The sequence below is a fragment of the Bombus bifarius genome, unplaced genomic scaffold, assembly GCF_011952205.1.
Source record: "Bombus bifarius isolate JDL3187 unplaced genomic scaffold, Bbif_JDL3187 scf7180000008056, whole genome shotgun sequence".
Lineage (NCBI taxonomy): Eukaryota > Metazoa > Arthropoda > Insecta > Hymenoptera > Apidae > Bombus > Bombus bifarius.
This window is the reverse complement of record NW_022884421.1, coordinates 22469-39215: the sequence shown is the minus strand read 5'-3', so window position 1 is coordinate 39215 and position 16747 is coordinate 22469. Positions and strand designations below refer to the sequence as shown.

The following is a 16747-nucleotide window of genomic DNA, read 5'->3' as shown; positions in this document are numbered from 1 at the left end:
AGGCGTCCACTTACAGAGGAAAAGATGCACAGAGGCGGACTTCGTGGACGCAGACGCGAACGTAGACGCGGACGCAGACGCAAAGGTGGAAACGAACGTGTTGTACACGCGATGGTAGAAGAGAATGTGAGAGGTGTGGGTGATGTGGTGCATCGGTACGTATAAGGGCAATTACCTTGCTCGTCCTGGTAGGCGTCGTTGTTGGCAGGCGAGGGTGGCGGCGGTGCGTTCCCGTACCTCGAGGTCGTCGACTCGTAGGCCGACCAAGAGGACGGTGGCAGGCCACCACGATGACGATCTAAGTGGGGCGGGGGCGGCGGCCCGGAGGCGTACGGGCCGGTTCTCGAGTAGAGCCGATCCCTCGCCCTGGTCGATGTCACGTGATAAGAGCTGGCAGGAGGTGGACGGCCGCGGGGTATGTAGCCGCCAGGATCACCGGGAGTAGGATCCGCCGGATGGCCGCCGACGACGATGCCACCGCCGCCGCCGCCGCCGACGCTGCCGACACCACCCCCGGAACCGACCCCTCGACTGCTTCGTTCGCTGCTGTAGAAACTGCCGTGGGAGCCACGTGACTCGAACCCCTCGCCGCCTCTCTCTCGCTCTCGGTCCCTCTCACGCTCCCTCTCTCGCTCCCTCTCCCTCTCCCTGTCCCTCTCTCTCTCCCGGTCTCTATCCCGGTCCCTGTCCCGATCTCTGTCTCGTTCTCGGTCCCTCTCCCTCTCCCTTTCCCTCTCCCTCTCCCTCTCCCTCTCTCGGTCCCTTTCTCTATCGTTAACGCCGCCACTGCCACCGCCACTGCTGCCACCGCCACCGCTGCCGCCGCTGCCGCCGCTGCCGTTGCCGCCGCTGCTGCTGCCGATTCCGCTTCCGACGCCGCCGCCTCCATTAGCGGATCCTCCGCCGCCGCAGCTGCCGCTACCGCCACCGCCGCCGCCGCCGCTGACTCCGCTGCCGACGCTGCCGCTGACGATGCCGGAACCGGCGACGCCACTGCCGACCACTCCGCTGACTCCTCCGCCACTACCCCCGCCGGATCCATGATCCTCCGAACTTCTGCAACACGCGACGATCGCGTTAAGTTAAACGATGGAACGATACAGGTCGCAAATACTACACGGATCTGTTTCTACCACACAGAATTCAAGCTTAGTATATAGTGATTTAGAATCATCGCGCGCTCTTTTCACGAACCGCGTTCCGAGAAATTTTCCTTAATAATCGGATCCCTTTCTCGCATCGTTATTTCCTACTAATTGACGATACAACGAATGCAAAAGTTGTAGGTTGTATACCTTTGTAGGAATTCCTTCGTTAATCGTAGTAGAGCGTACGATTTATTTTTTGATCGTTAGAGTACGCTCGAAATAGACGAGCCGTCAAGTATCGTCAAACGGTTCGATGACTGACGGAACAGTTTTAACCACATGTCCAAAATTGTTTTATCGATACGGCTTGAGAAGCAAATTACGATCAACGATCGGACTATGCTCCCGATGGTGTACGTTAAAATACCGATATCGTCCACTGATCTTAATCAGCATGAAGGAGCAACCGACAAATACACTTCAAGCGTTCCTTCTATCGTTATAATGCGCGTATCGAATGTAACTCGCAAGCGTAGTTCCTTGCTCGACAAGAGAGATACAAACTGTTTGAAGATACGTGACAAACTTATCCTAACGCGGTAAAATGAAAGTCCGTATAGCGAATTTTAAAATGAAATTCCCTCTAGATCCCTTGACGTCGACGACATCGATCATACCGGTGACGTTCCTCGCGTTATATGCATATCGTTCCATCAAGTTCTCGCCAAGCATTGGACCGCTTTGTTTCCTAACGTTAACTTGCTCGAAACTTAAAAGTATACGCTATTGATGCCGTCGACCTATCGCTGTTGAATTTAAAAGAAATCTATTCCTCTATCCTATATTTCTATATTATTACGCTATATTATACGTTTGATTATCGATTATAGCAGAACTTCGTTTATACGCACCTCATTTGCACGAGCAAATTAATACCGACACCGAGTCTGTACTATCCGAGATAGGATCGAGCGTAATTTCAATTACACACTTCGATTATACTACTCCTATAATGGGTGTATTAATGTTTATAATCATTAGCTTTTATGCAAAATAAACTCTACGTGTTAAGGAAGAGAAAGTCTTAAAGGTGCCCTCGAACTATCAATTAACGTCTATTGTCAATATTTACCCGCAAATCGCATTTCCATTGAAAACCTTGAAATAATCACAATATCATCGATTGTCTGAGGACACCTTAACACTTAAGTTCTAATATTCCAAACACTTACGTTCTACGATTTGATAGTACGTAATAAGAGAAACTGGTGAGAATAGTTATTTACTGAACCTTTACTATCATCGGAACAGTCCAGTTATCCGAACTGTCTGCTCCTCCTTATTTCGACTAAACGAGATACCTCTGTGTTATCCGAATGACATACCTACGAAACTATTAACGAGACACGAAACGTACGTACAGTACCGTAAAAATAAGAATCTAACGAAAGTGATAAATTTCCGAACCTTTGTATCGGAGAAATGAAAAACAACCTGAAGCTGAGGCTTAGAGACGTTTCAAAAACTAGCAACGTTTCCTGCTGCTTTAAGCGCCACGGCCGTTCTTCCTACGTCTTTATCGGTCCTGGTCATACTCATCAGGGTATCAAAGTTCAAAAACGTGGCTTGTTATCACGACGCTGCGTCCAAGTTGGCCGTGTGTGTGTGTGTCTTCCACCGAGTTATATCGCTCGTGTTCGAACGTGCATGCACGTTCACGTACACGTAGATGAGCCGTTGTATGGCGTTCGAGACACGTTAACAGCATGCACGAGGCATAATCACGGCGAAGAATCAGCAGCCTTTCTCCCGACGCCTCCTCACGTTCATTCCGTTACCATACGGTCACCGGCGTGCTTATCTCCCACCTTCGCGAGAAACTTCGACCTGAATCTCTTTAAAGGCTGCATTACGCGTAGCCGTTTCTCGTTTCTCGAACGATCTTGTTTGCCTGCGAGAGGAGCCAGGACGTTGCCATGCGAACCTCCAGCAATCCGCTGCGGCTGTGAAATTTTTCCGTTACCCAGGCGACACCCTTTTTCTTTCCCTCCTTTTATTTCTTATGGCCGTTTCTGCTTTTTTTCGTTTTTTCCTTTTCCGTGAGATCATTCTCGCAAGATCGAAAGAACCTTTCATTTCGGCTGTCGAATGCTTCACGCGTAGAACGTAAATAAAATTCGCCAGAGCTTGGGTGAAATATTTTTAAATACGCTAATTAGAACATGCATCTTAAATAAATAGCTATCTGTAGCTTTTTGCGTAGAAAATTTGTATATACGTTCGAGGACAAAGGTAAGTGGTCAGGTAATGGGAATAGACGCCAACGAAGCTTCGTTTAATACTGGTTTTGGTTATACAAAAATGTAGATATTAATTTTAATTGCATAGTAAATAAATAATCTTGTACTATAAAGTTAATATAAAACACGAATACGATTAGCGTGATTATAATTTTATGGATATCTACTTCCATAACATTTCCACTAACTTCCCATTTCTTTTCGACTAAATTTTGCAAATTAACTTTTTACGTCCTGGCTTATAACGTTTGTAAAAATATTTGAATCTCATTCTTGGTACTCGAAATTCCACGTATACGTGGCTAAGTTTTATTTGAATAACGTTTACAACATAGTTGCAACATCCACCATATGCAATCGATTCATTATGATGGTAATCGTCCACAAACAAAAATTCACTTTATATAAACAAACAATCCAATCGGTTCACGTTAAGCAATCTAAGGTAAGTGTGTTTCGTAATATGTATTCCTTACAGAATTAACGTGACAATACAATGCAATGCAATGGTGAAATATGTGATACTAAAATCGTGATATTAAATGAGGACAATGAAGTGTAAATTAATGAAAGATGGTGAAAATGCTATAGGAACAGCAATAAATACGATGTACCATTATTGTCTAAAATTATTAATTAATTCGGTTGCTCGTTAGTCTAGCTCGAATTTCCAATAGACGAATGAAAGAAAAAATAAAGAAATGCAGATCTTTCATATCCGATGAATAACGTCGATTTAACTGCAGACTCGAAATCAATGGCAATAATTGATGCAAACAGACTACATATTCACCGCGAATTGCGTAAAAGTTTCCCTCGCACGAGAGCAAAGTAAACTCGAAAAGAACGCCACGTAAGTACCATCTCTTTCAGCGAAGTAACAATCTTTTTAATGGATGTTCGTAAGGACAAGTTTCTTTGGCACTTACGATTACGTTATAAATAGATTCATACAGAAATCTGTACTCTATAACTTGTAACTCGTCGATTCACTGATATTATTGTTTGGTAGATTATCGTTCAAGAGCACCCAGGTGATAAAACAGTACTTCGATCGATGACAATCGTTTAATGGTCGCGTAATCTCGTTCGGCGGAATAACAATGCCTTTCGTGCCACGTAAACAAGCTTAATACGGCATAATGTTTAACACGTTCGTAAAATCATTATCGTACGAAATTTTATTTAAATCGTAAGACTGTACGTACGCGCTTTACGTGAATTTAACGTAGTCGTATGCCGATTATTACGCATGCCACGTTTTTTTTCTTTCTTCGCGTCTGTCACACTCGACGAAACTGCACGTTAAATCGAGTTTCAGACGTACACGACGGACCTGTTAAGGCCGTTTTCACGATACCGTAGATCGAAGATAAACTTCGTGTTGTTTCGTTCGAGTTCGCCGCCGAGAAATATGATGAGTTGGAACGGTTCACGAGCACGAGAAAAAAGAAACCGGAGGAAAAAGTGCGCGGCGATTGGCGATCAGTGTAGAAAAACATGTGCACTCGAGTATAAAGTCATCGGTTCGCGTATGAAGGACAAAACGATATACGGTATCGGTCACGCGACCGATCGCAATTCGATATCGTGGACGTGGATTGAGCAGGGAAAACACGCGGCTTCGAAAAAGTCCACTCTCACGGACGATCTGACCGTTGTTCCGAATCACATCGGTTTATCGATTCGACCTTTTTATTTAGGAGATCGCGCTCCAACAGTTTCAGATAAAACAGAAGGGAAAAAAGAAGGGAAGCCTTGCGTCATCGTTAACTTATTAAGATTAACGTCTATGTCAAACGTGATAACGCCGCATGTATCGATTCGAGAGCAGCTTATCATAGATAAGGGAAGTAAGAAAAATTTGTACACGGCAATTCCTGTCCGTAACGCCATTAAGGGCCTGAGTATGTGATATAAGACTGATACGAATAACTTATTACGAAGACGCGAAACGAGAACCGTGCATAGAAAATCGTTCTTCCTACCAACAGTACACGCGAGCTTTTTCTGCATATCAATGTTTACCCACGGAAAGCGCAATGTCGTTTTGTTATGACGGACGACGTATTTGATTTCCTAGAATCACGCGCATTTAAGTTTGTCATAAAATAGTAGTTGGCATGTACGGTATGGCGGCCGATAAGATATTTTCAGGGTCGTATTAACGTGTTTCTGCACGTTTATGTCCGCTGATAACACAGTTGAACACAGTAGATAAAATTAGTAATTTTCGTACGTATAAGTAGTCGTTTCACGCCACCTACTGCTAAATTTACACTTTGCAAGCGATATATAACGTTTAGCGATATTGATAATATGAACGCAAGAATACCGTAGTCGAAGACTCGGCAAGATCAAAATCTTTCTTATACGAAGATCGCTCCGTTGAAAACGAGCCGGATTAAAAAGAAATCATAGCACGCACTTTAGCCCTATACATATGGATGACTCATATACAAATCGTAAACCTTGTTATCAATTCGTATACCTTAAACACTGATGTCATCCTCGGGACAATACCGCGACCACCTCTATTACTTATTCGATAATTATCATAATACGTGGACTAATTAAACACCTTCTTAATAAACACCATAAAACATATTTCGATGTGTGATTCACGCTTGATCCGTAACCATTTTATCCACTCGTATCTAACGCGTTCAAACTTAGTACAATATGCCTTATTTTCGAACGATGCAAACACAAAATTATATCGTCAAATCTAAAGATTCAGTAAAAAGATATAATGTAGTTTTTCTACGCTTGATTCGAACAAAACAAAAGCTCTGATACAATTAAATTTCTACGAAAGTTATAATTCACTTATATATCATTCCTCAGAAATATTCTTAAATTTCCAAATATTTTAATAAATAACGATACGATTTTATGATCAATAAAGCGATAGTAAAGAATATCAGTTTTTGCTAATAACGTGTCATCACGTAAGTCATTGTACTTGTCTTCTCTCCTTTAATTGCAGATATTTGGATTATCACGAAAGATTTAAGCTTTATTTCGCTGTGTAAATTTCTCGTTCACGTTAATGCCACATAAATTTCACCCTGTAAGCGCCAATATGTAAATAAATATATGAAACTACGCCATAACATTGAATTGTTGCAAAATATTATATTGTATTTGGGTGCCTTGTTTCGTACTATTATGTCTAAAATTTTCGCACTGTTGACAAGTTTTTGGTCCATGATATTTATATTATTTTAACGATGCTAAAAAAATGTTGTAACGTGTCGAACTTAAGCAGAATTTACTTCATACGTTTCATACGCGGATGAAACGTGGATGAAACCCATGTTCATCCGTCGTGTTCCTCCGAAACAATGTAGATTCAACTTTATCTAACGTAATAGTATCCAAAATGATAACCTTTAATGAAATACGAAATCTTAGTTCGAAAAGAATTATGTAGCAGTGTTTGGGAGCATAAGGCCTGAGGTGTTGGTACTACGGTACTGCCAACTAAAGCAACCACCCCTCCGTCTCGGTTGAGAGGCGGTCGCGCGCTAATGCGCGCGCGCAGATCCTCAGACGTGGCAACATCGCGAACGACCACGTCGTCACGGTCACCTGACTTTTCGTGGAAACGCGACGCTGTCGTGCGCGCGGATAAGGTATGCGACGAATGCTGGTAGAGTACATTGCCTATATTTTGTTCTCGAGTCCCGATAAAACGATCAATCCGAGAGTACGAAGGATCGATGAAAGAAGCAAACGAGGTAACCTATAAGGTCTATCTTTTGGTTGACGAGCAGCACGGAAAAAGTACGAAGTCTCGCTGGCGTAATGGTGTACGCCGCGCTGTAAGGTGATTCTTGGAGAGTTGGAACACGTACGGTGATCGGAATAGTCGAGATACGCCGTATATATCACGTGGCCTGGTAAAACAAGTGCGTGGCAGAAACGTTTCGACGAGTGGCCCCGTCGTGAATATGGATTACGATCGAAATGCGTCAATGTGCCAGCGAACAATAATACGATAACCGGCCTCCGCCAATCGATTATCGGTTGGTTTATTTCCACGAACGCGATATTTCGTGACACGCGTAGCTGTAGCTCGTGACGACCGATATCGGTATATACAGTGACTCAAAGTATTCAAACACTCCTAGAAACTTTTCATGTGCATATTATAGGAAACATTTTGAAATTCCATTAGCACTGTAGCGCGAAACGCTATCATGATTATATTGGTAAAATTGGAAACGGATCTGAAGAAGTATATAGAAATTACACTTTGCAAAGATCATTAAAGTATTTGCGCCATCAACTATTCATTATATTACTAAGCCAAAATATGTAGTGAACCCATCTTTAGTATTAATTGCATGTTTAAGACTACGATTCATGTTGTACTAATTCTTCACTAACTGCGTGCTTGCAATAAATATCTTGCAAATCTTATGTGCATTTTCGGATTAGTTTCAAGTTTCGCTATTATAATCATAATAGTCGTATATCATTATAGAGCTAACGAAGTTTCAAAAAGTTTCGTATAATGCGCATAATATATTCATAAATAAACTCAGTGGTAGGTATTCGATATTATTTATTATATCGTAGCGTGGAGAAACATGAATACGATCAGCTATTTAAGAAAAACAAACGGCTTTATCGGTATTATATCGAAATATTAATTAGATTATGGGTCGTGAGCGTGGATAAATTGCTCTCCTTGTTGATAACGAAAATTGTTCGAACGAGTTTGTTGTACCGTTTCATCTTTGAATATATATATATGCATGTATGATACATACTGGAACATGAGTTCGTTTTAAGAATTCCACTAATTTATGAAACTCATTATTAAACGAACAATTCGAACGCGGAGATAAATTTCATCGCGCTATTCCATTGTCTTTTGTGCGTTTAACGCGTGTTCGGTTATTTCGATTTCGTCCGAATCCATTCAAAACGCGTGCGAATATATCTTCGAAACTGCTATTGGAAACGACGGAATATTTTATTGAATTATTAAAGACGTTCGATTTGTCCCACTTCGTGGAAAACGTTGTTAAAGTCGTTTTATGTCAGAAAATGAATGCACGAACAATTCAGGAAATTAAGTTTCTTATCGATTATAGACTTGTCGTGTTCGCAAGTTTCGTTCGTAATTTTCTGAAATTTGTATTTATTATCAAGATAATTCTCATAAAAGATTGCTCGTCTAGTTTTTATTAAAAACCTTTTTTTTTTGGTAAATTATTCGATTTAATTAAAATCTAACTATTAGCGTACACGGAAAATATTTGAAAAAAGACAGGTTAGACGAATATCCGACCAAGTCTACTTTTCCTTCATCAACTTTCCAACTTAGTAGTAGTATTTAAGTCGAAACAAAAAGTAAACATTATGAAACACGACGTGACGTCAACCTTGACCGCAACATTGCAAGAGGTTAAGATACACGCGACAATGTTCGCGTGGAATGACGTGTCTTTTTATTATCGCGTACACTTTTCAAATAGATCTATAACTAGCGGAAAAGAAGCCTGAATGGAGTGAATACGCCTAAGATGAAAATCTCATAGTTTATTATTCTGTATATTATGTTTTAATGCATTGTGCAATATATCATATGAAAGAGTACATAACATGTAAAGTGATTGTATATATTGATAAATGGAGACGACACAACGCATAAATCCAACAATAGTACCAAGCCGTAAAATGAAGGGATGCGGCGCGAGATTAGAACGGACAGAGAATCGTAATGAATACACGCAGACTGTACGTGAATTTTGTTAGAAATAAGAGATAATGGAACAGCCGTTCGTCCGTAACGACATTTCAATGTCGTTTTACCTGCTTCCTGTGACGTGCGATTTAATTAATTCTCGCGACGTGACTCATCGCAAAAACCAACATTTATACGTTTCATTTTAGCAACCAAATTATTCGACTGCTTCAGCTTGCAAACTTTTTACAATTCTCATGAAAATGTTTATATCTTGTAACTCAAGAGACTAACGTAATATCGTAGCATACAAACTGATACTTATACTGATTTACGTATCCAAATTTTGATGCATTTCCAAGTTTGAGACTTATCCCATGAAGAAAATACGAAGATAAAGACTATTCATCGTCAAATATCAATTAAGTTCAGGTTACAACGTGTTACCTACTCTCACATAATGCAACTCGTATTATTTATATCACAACTATCGATCGTTAGTCTTTCGTAATTGAAATTTGGTTTACTTTTGAGAAAAAATATTATATTTTATTACACTTTCTCACTATGATTTCAAAGCTACGAACTTGGGAAACTTACGAATATATATTGAATATAGAGCAATATGATGATTACCCGTGCGAGGGAAACCTGTGCTGAAGATGCTGTGGTTCGTAGTATTGTGTGGTAAGGGCTCGTTCGTCCAAGGTATGTTCAGTCGCGTGGGCCTTCGCTGCGGACTTGATATCCATGAACGCCACCGTCGCGGAGGCACCCCCGGTGTTGCCTGAGGTACCGTTGCCCGCGCCACTACCACCGCTCCCAGAACTGGAACCGGAACCACCCTCGTTACCTTCTCCGAGGGAACCACCGGAACCTCCATCCACAGGGCACTCTTCGCCCCGCGGCAGGAGCTTGACGCTCTGCACGCGTCCATACCTGTAAACATTCCAGATAACGCGTTATTTATTTAGATATTTATTGGCAACCATTTTAATCGTGAAATATCAAGAAAAGCATGTATGTACCACGCACCAACAATTCGGACAAGCTACATCATGTATGTACATGGAAGGGGTCTATGCTAATATGTTTTATATTATAAAATATAAATTTCTTTAACTAGGCCTTTTTATTAAAGTACTTTGATCTGTTAATATCATCAAGAAGAACATATACTTGAAACCCGATAAATATTACGTACTACGTGAAAACTCATAAAAGAAATAAACCAAGGAGGAAGGGATAGTAAGCCTTCCAAGTCTAAAGTGCACTGATGTGATCTTTGTTCAGGTGTACACAGTAAGCGATAAAAAAGATAATAAAAAATAACAATTTCATAAAATAACATTTTTCTTTAATATTAGGTGAAGTAAAAAGTTCTGAGCGCTTTTTCGCTTTATTTCGACGATGAAATTAACATAGTCAAGATTATTCGATTTAGATTAAATATGCGCCGTTTTGTTCGATTACTTTTGTCCATTTTGAAGGCAATTTCATAATTCCGCGGTTGAAGAAGTCCTCGTCCCTATTGGTAAAAAACTTGACCAGCTCATTTTCACAAGCCTCTCTTGAGGCCAGTTTTGTACCATCAAGAAAATTTTGCAAAAACTTAAAAAGGTGATAATCGCTTGGTGCCAGGTCTGGACTGTACGGCGGATGCGATAGAACCTCCCAGCCAAGCTCTCGGAGCTTCTGACGCGTCGTTAAAGATGTGTGCGGCCTGGCGTTGTCTTGATGGAACACAACACCTTTCCTATTGGCCAATTCTGGCCGCTTCTGGTCGATCGCCTGCTTCAGTCTGGTCAGTTGTTGACAATAGAGGTCCGAATTAAGTGTTTGCCCCGATGGGAGCAGCTCATAATGGATGATTCCCTTCCAATCCCACCAAACACACAATAAAACCTTCTTGGCCGTTAATCCACGCTTGGCGATCGTTTGGGCCGGCCCACCGCGATTGGACCACGATCTTTTTCGGCTGTTGTTCTCGTATGTGACCCATTTTTCATCGCCAGTCACCATCCGCTTCAAAAATGGGTCGATTTCGTTACGTCTCAACAAAGAATCGCAGGCATCAATTCGGTCCAAAAGGTTCTTTTGCGTCAATTCATGTGGCACCCATACGTCGAGCTTCTTCTTGAGACCAGCCTTATGCAAATGGTTCCAAACGGTTTTCTGGCTAATCTTCAGTTCCTGGGCAATGGAATAAGTGCTCACATGCCGGTCCGACTCGACGATTTCCATGATTTTATCCACATTTTCGACGATTGGCCTACCAGAGCGTGCCTCATCTTCGACGTCCATATTACCAGAACGGAATCGTTGGAACCACCGCTTTGCTGTTGCATTCGATACTGTACTGGGTCCATAAACAGCACAAATTTTTTTGGCCGCCTGCTCCGCCTTTTCACCTTGGTCGTAGTGGTACTGAAGAATGTATCGAATTTTCTCTTTTTTTATCTCCATTTTCGAACGCTGTAACACACAACTGGCTTCACCGAACACAAAACTGACAAAGAACCTTTTTGATGCGTAATATCACCTTGAAATCGGTGTATACTATGACTCGATGCGATGTGCACATCGTGAGATATGGCTCACTAAAGACATCTAGCGAAAAACGCTCAGAACTTTTTACTTAACCTAATATAAGAATGTTACAAGTATAGGTAATGTTTGTGTACTGTATAACGATAGCAAGTACCGAAGAAAAGTTGATAAAGTGAACTATGAATACAGAACGAAATAAAAGTAGTCTGAGGTTTAATATTCAATCTACAATTCGTCAAGGATATGAGTTTTATAAACGTTACAACTTTTATAATATGATAATGCAAAATATAGTACGGTAATTCCGTCAACAACGCAAAATGAACTCATTAGGATCGTTTAGGATTTCAAAGAGGAAGAGATAAGAGATAATACTTCATCCCTGGAAACTTTTTTCTTTTCTCCTCGAACTGACGCGAGCAAAAATGAAATTGAAAAAAGATAGATATATGCTGATATTGACTGATATTAATTGCAAAATGAAATAAAATTTTGATCCGATTCTTGTCTCGCTGTACTTAGGTCGCTATAGGTAAACAATTTTTGCGGATACTTCTCATCGAATATTTCAAGTTCAGCAAATGAATCTACAAGGCGATATACATATAGGCGAACCAAAGAAAAAGTGAAAATATCACGAAATCAAGTTCAATTTCGAACTAACGTAAATTTCCTACGATAACTGAAATTTCCGATATTCACGCTTCAGAATTTGACATAATCTATTTCATAGTGCCGGCAACTGCGCAGCAGTTTCGTGGATAAATTACTTTTTTCAACGGATTCAGCGGATAAGTATATTCATTTCGAAGAATGGCTACGGTATAACTCTTTTATTTTGCTCGATTGCAATTTCGAGTCGGTAGACTTAAAGACACTGCGTTTTGTTTTCACCTTATAAAGAACGGAGATATTGAATTTCGGCGAAATTAAAGAAAACAAACAGCTAAAGTTGTTTCTGGCACACCCTGTGTACAGAAAAGCTCGAGAGTAGCAGAAACGGACTTACTAGGTGAGGTAGGGCTACTGAATTGGAGTGGGGAGTCGAGCGTCTTGATAGGCCGATTGGGAGAAGAATATTACGCGCAAGCGCAAAGACTTCAACGGTTTCGGAGTATCTCGGGGAGTTGTTCGTCTAATCTCGCGTGAGTCGCACGTATTTCCTTGTGCGTTCTTTCGAAGGAAGCTTTTGTTTTTTTTTCTTGGACCATAAACGCAGCTTCTAATACTTATATCAACGGAAAATGCATATCACAATAATCCGTTGTTTGTTCTTCACGCTCACAGGCGCCAGTAATAACGCGAGAGAGAAAATGCGCGAGAATCGAACGACACATCATCGACGCTAAAGTACGTTTGGATTAACTGCGCAGAATATTTACTAGACCGTTACGAAATCAAGGAACGGTGAACATGTTTTTTCAAACGGGAATACTGAGAGGACTCCTTTTTTATTCTATTCAAGCGATTTTTACATCGTGATATGTTGGGTCGTTCCGAATGGGGCGTGGTCGGTCACTCTTCCATATGCGTGTGATTCGACAGCGAGAAAAGATGACGCGTATCTTTCGTATAACGGGTTTCGATACTCCTAGTTTTCTCAATTGTTTCGAAAATTTGTTGATCGTATCGGGAGGCAAGGTTAAGTCGTGTGTAATACGGTATTATACTTCGTTTCGTCGGGATTCATTTTAAAAACAATTCGTCAAAAACTAATTTTTGGATTCATCTCGTACAAGTTGTAGTATCGCATCGTTTGGAAGATTTTACAAAATGGCAGCCGCGGTGGCGATGTACTGTTTGCAAGTGACTCTCGGAACGAGTCATTTCTATTCCATACTTTGCGTGTTTATTCTTCGAAAATGTAATACCGACCAAGAGTACACGTTTTTCTAATTCGAATATTCACGGATCGTTTAATGTGTGATATATGTGGAGTGTTATTTCGAAATTTCGTCCCTTTTTTACAGTATCAAACGTAACCATTATGGGTGTAATTCTATCGACGGACGAAGTGGACAAAAAGAAACAAAACGAATCGAGTGAAAAGCGACAGACAGATCAATTCGCAATATCATTATCGGGCGTTATTCTGCATGACATTTTACAAAAGAGAAGCAATCGTGGTCTGTGCATCATGCCTCTGAGACTTCCATCCCACCCAGTTCTTGTTCGACCTCCCCTCTTCTTTTCCTCTCCAACACATTCTCATGCGAGAAACGGATGCGCGCGCATGTACACGAATACAATCGCGCTGAAGTAGCACTGTGAAGTCTCTTTGGTGCGCACACATACCACGGCAAACGTCCTTTTCTTTGACACACATGAGTGAAAGCGGGTGAGAGGGGAGTGACGAGAGAAGAAGAAATAAGATAGAAGGCCAGAGGAGAAGGAGGAAGAGGAGGAGAAAGGGGGGAAGGGTGGAGAAGCAAGTGCCACGGTGGCTGGCTGGCTAGCGAGCCGCAAACCGTATCCATATTCTCCTCTAGAATCCCCGCTCGCGTTGTGCTTGTCGAGGAATTTTACTTCGGCAGACTCGCTCCCAGACTCGATTCCTTCGTTTCTTCTTTCCGTAGCCGCCAAAGTACAGCGAGAGTTCTATGTGAAAACATTAGCATGACTTTCCATAAATTTCAAGTCTCTAGGTCAGAATCATATTTTCTATCCATATCGATGTGTGGTACACGACTCTGTAAAACACCGATAAATCCGCTCGTATCTGACTCGTTTAACAATATTCGAACAAGTCTACGAATGGAATATAAACGTTCACCGTGCCCAGGGAGAAAAATAGTGATAATTCCGTAGAATGCCTGGAGTGTGTGACGTTCATCGGTTTACAAAGTTCCCAATCTTTCAGTGATCCGCTTCTAGGATTTCATTATATCGCTATTGGTTATCCAATAAGAACGATGATACACAATTTTTGGGGGGGCCTGAAACAACAGTGAATTTCTCGGCATCGACGATTTCCTCGGTCGAGGGAAATATCGCTATTTGTGTTACGTTGCATCCCATGTACGATCGGAAAAAAGTTCTCTTCTGAGAAACCGAATCTCAAGACTCCCTCATGGCATCTACTCGGATGATCGTTTGTCCTTCTATGTTTGAAATGAGAGATGTACAGGAAATCAATACATCGGCCCACGGTTAAGAGATCCTAGGTGTGTGTGTTTGTGTGTGTGTGTGTGTGTGTGCACGCATGGGCAAGAGAAAGAGAGAAAAGAAAAAGGTAAAATTCCGATTCTACGAATCGATTAATCTTGAAAATCCTATAGTAAAATTTATGGATCAAATATTCATCACTAAAAACAAGGTGTGAACGTTCCATGTTCCGATTGTTAACAAATAATATACTTATTTTAAGTATAACACCTATTTCATTGATAAACAATAAGTGTTTTCATGCGTATCCAGCAAGTTAACAAAGAACATGCGTTGTAGAAGAAAAGCAGGTCTACGGGTTGGAATTCTTTATATTTCGCCAGATCTCGGAATTCCAAGCGCCGTGAGTGTGTCGATCTAACAATACACGGAGGTTCTACGATTCCGTGAAGAATGGCAAGAATAAAAAGGAATACAATGCAGAACGGCCACTACAGGATAACAACAAAGAAAAGAAGGCTTTTGTTCCTCAACTTTTTCCCGTTCCCCTCTTACCCCGCCGTGATTCTGCCTTGGGTCTAACACCGAATCGAATAAAAAATATTGCCTACTACTACGAGCAAGTTAGTACAGTCAGAAATATTTCTAAGGCATTGAAATCTCCTCCAATCGTTACAAAATAAATGAAAATTGTTCAAATTATTGCTTAGCCATTTCGAATTTATTCTATCGCAATTCTAATAACGCTAGTTCCATATCAAATGTATTAAATGTACGAATAGTTACAATGCCAGAATAAATGAAACAACGTGGTTGAACATTGTGCATAACCTATGGAATCTTTCTTTATCTCCGTTTTTTTCTGATTCTGTTCGTTGACGACTATACTCAAGCGTCAAGTCTGCCACTTCTATTGAACGTACGTGTGGAAGGCACGGAAAGTCTTCCAACAGTACCATTCTAGGCAGACGACACTGACATAAGCCGCAAACGTCGCAAGCAGCAGCGTTGGGACGCATCAACGAGGCCGGCGAGGACGTGGCAACAGTGCTATGACTCAGCTCTCCTCGTTCCAACCGCTTCCCTTGCCCCCTGGCCCCGCTACAGCTGCCTCTACGCAGCTGACGCCCTTCTCCTCCTGCTGAGAGCACCCTACCACGTTTCCACTCGATTCTATCCCTTCCTCCTATCGTGTCCCAAGTTTCCCCTGCCCCTTAAACCAGCCGCTCCATTCCGCTCCCCTATCGGCTTACTACCGCTCCTTCCCTTCCTTCTCCCTTCTCTGGCATCGTCACTGCCACCACAACCCCAACTCTCTCGAGGTACACTGACAACTCGTTTGTCCCCTCTCCAGAAGCGTGCGCGGGCCGATTCCTACACGGCGTCGTGCCGTCGCCGTCGCCACCGCCGCCGCTAGCGAGACGAGCGTGCAAAGTCCCCTTTGGAAGAAAAACACCTCTCTAGCCCCCGCGCTCTTCCTGCTTTTTCTCTCGTTCTCTGTCTGTCTGTCTATCTTTGTCTTTTCTCCGAGCACACCCTACCACCTTCCGCCCCTCCCAACCTTCCACGTCCATCTCTCCGCTGTCTCCCAGCCTGTTCGTTTTTCTTCGTTCAATGGCTCGTTCCTTCTTGCTCCTTTTCTTCTGGATCTTCTTTCTTTCGGGGTTCTCCCGCTGCCATTTCGCTTCTGTATATCCGCTGCCAGGCCGAACAATGCAACGTGATCCAGGTGCAGGGGAGAAGCAGGATAGAGAGCACGCGAGGCCAGAGGCGACGAAACGCGGGAGGGGAGCCATGGAAAGAACGAAAGGGCAGCGAGTACGCGACACGACTCGCCAACGAAATTCTGTAGTTACGGTGCGGTGAATCTACGCGCGGTCGTCCTCACTCCTCACACCGCATCGTGTCAACTCATCTTTTTCTTCCTTTTTTCATCTATCGATTGTTTTTATACGCGCTTTGATATCGATGCGACGTGCTTAGCATTCGACGAGTTATTTTTT

The 16747-nt window shown here is 42.0% G+C and overlaps 1 protein-coding gene across 5 annotated transcripts in view; it reads right to left on the bottom strand.

Moving 5' to 3' along the window:
• Positions 1-10024, bottom strand: part of LOC117208159 (protein split ends) — a 30251-nt gene extending 20227 nt beyond the window's left edge. For 4 of the 5 annotated variants that reach the window (XM_033449071.1, XM_033449076.1, XM_033449074.1 and 1 more), the window contains exons 1-2: positions 9726-10024; positions 176-1056 (exon numbers count right to left, since the gene is read on the bottom strand). In XM_033449071.1, coding sequence (XP_033304962.1) covers positions 176-1056; positions 9726-9841 — 997 coding nt within the window. In that variant the 5' untranslated portion in view covers positions 9842-10024. The remainder of the gene's footprint in view (positions 1-175; positions 1057-9725) is intronic. The other variant, XM_033449073.1, reaches the window with a different exon arrangement.
• Positions 10025-16747: the final 6723 nt, after the last annotated feature.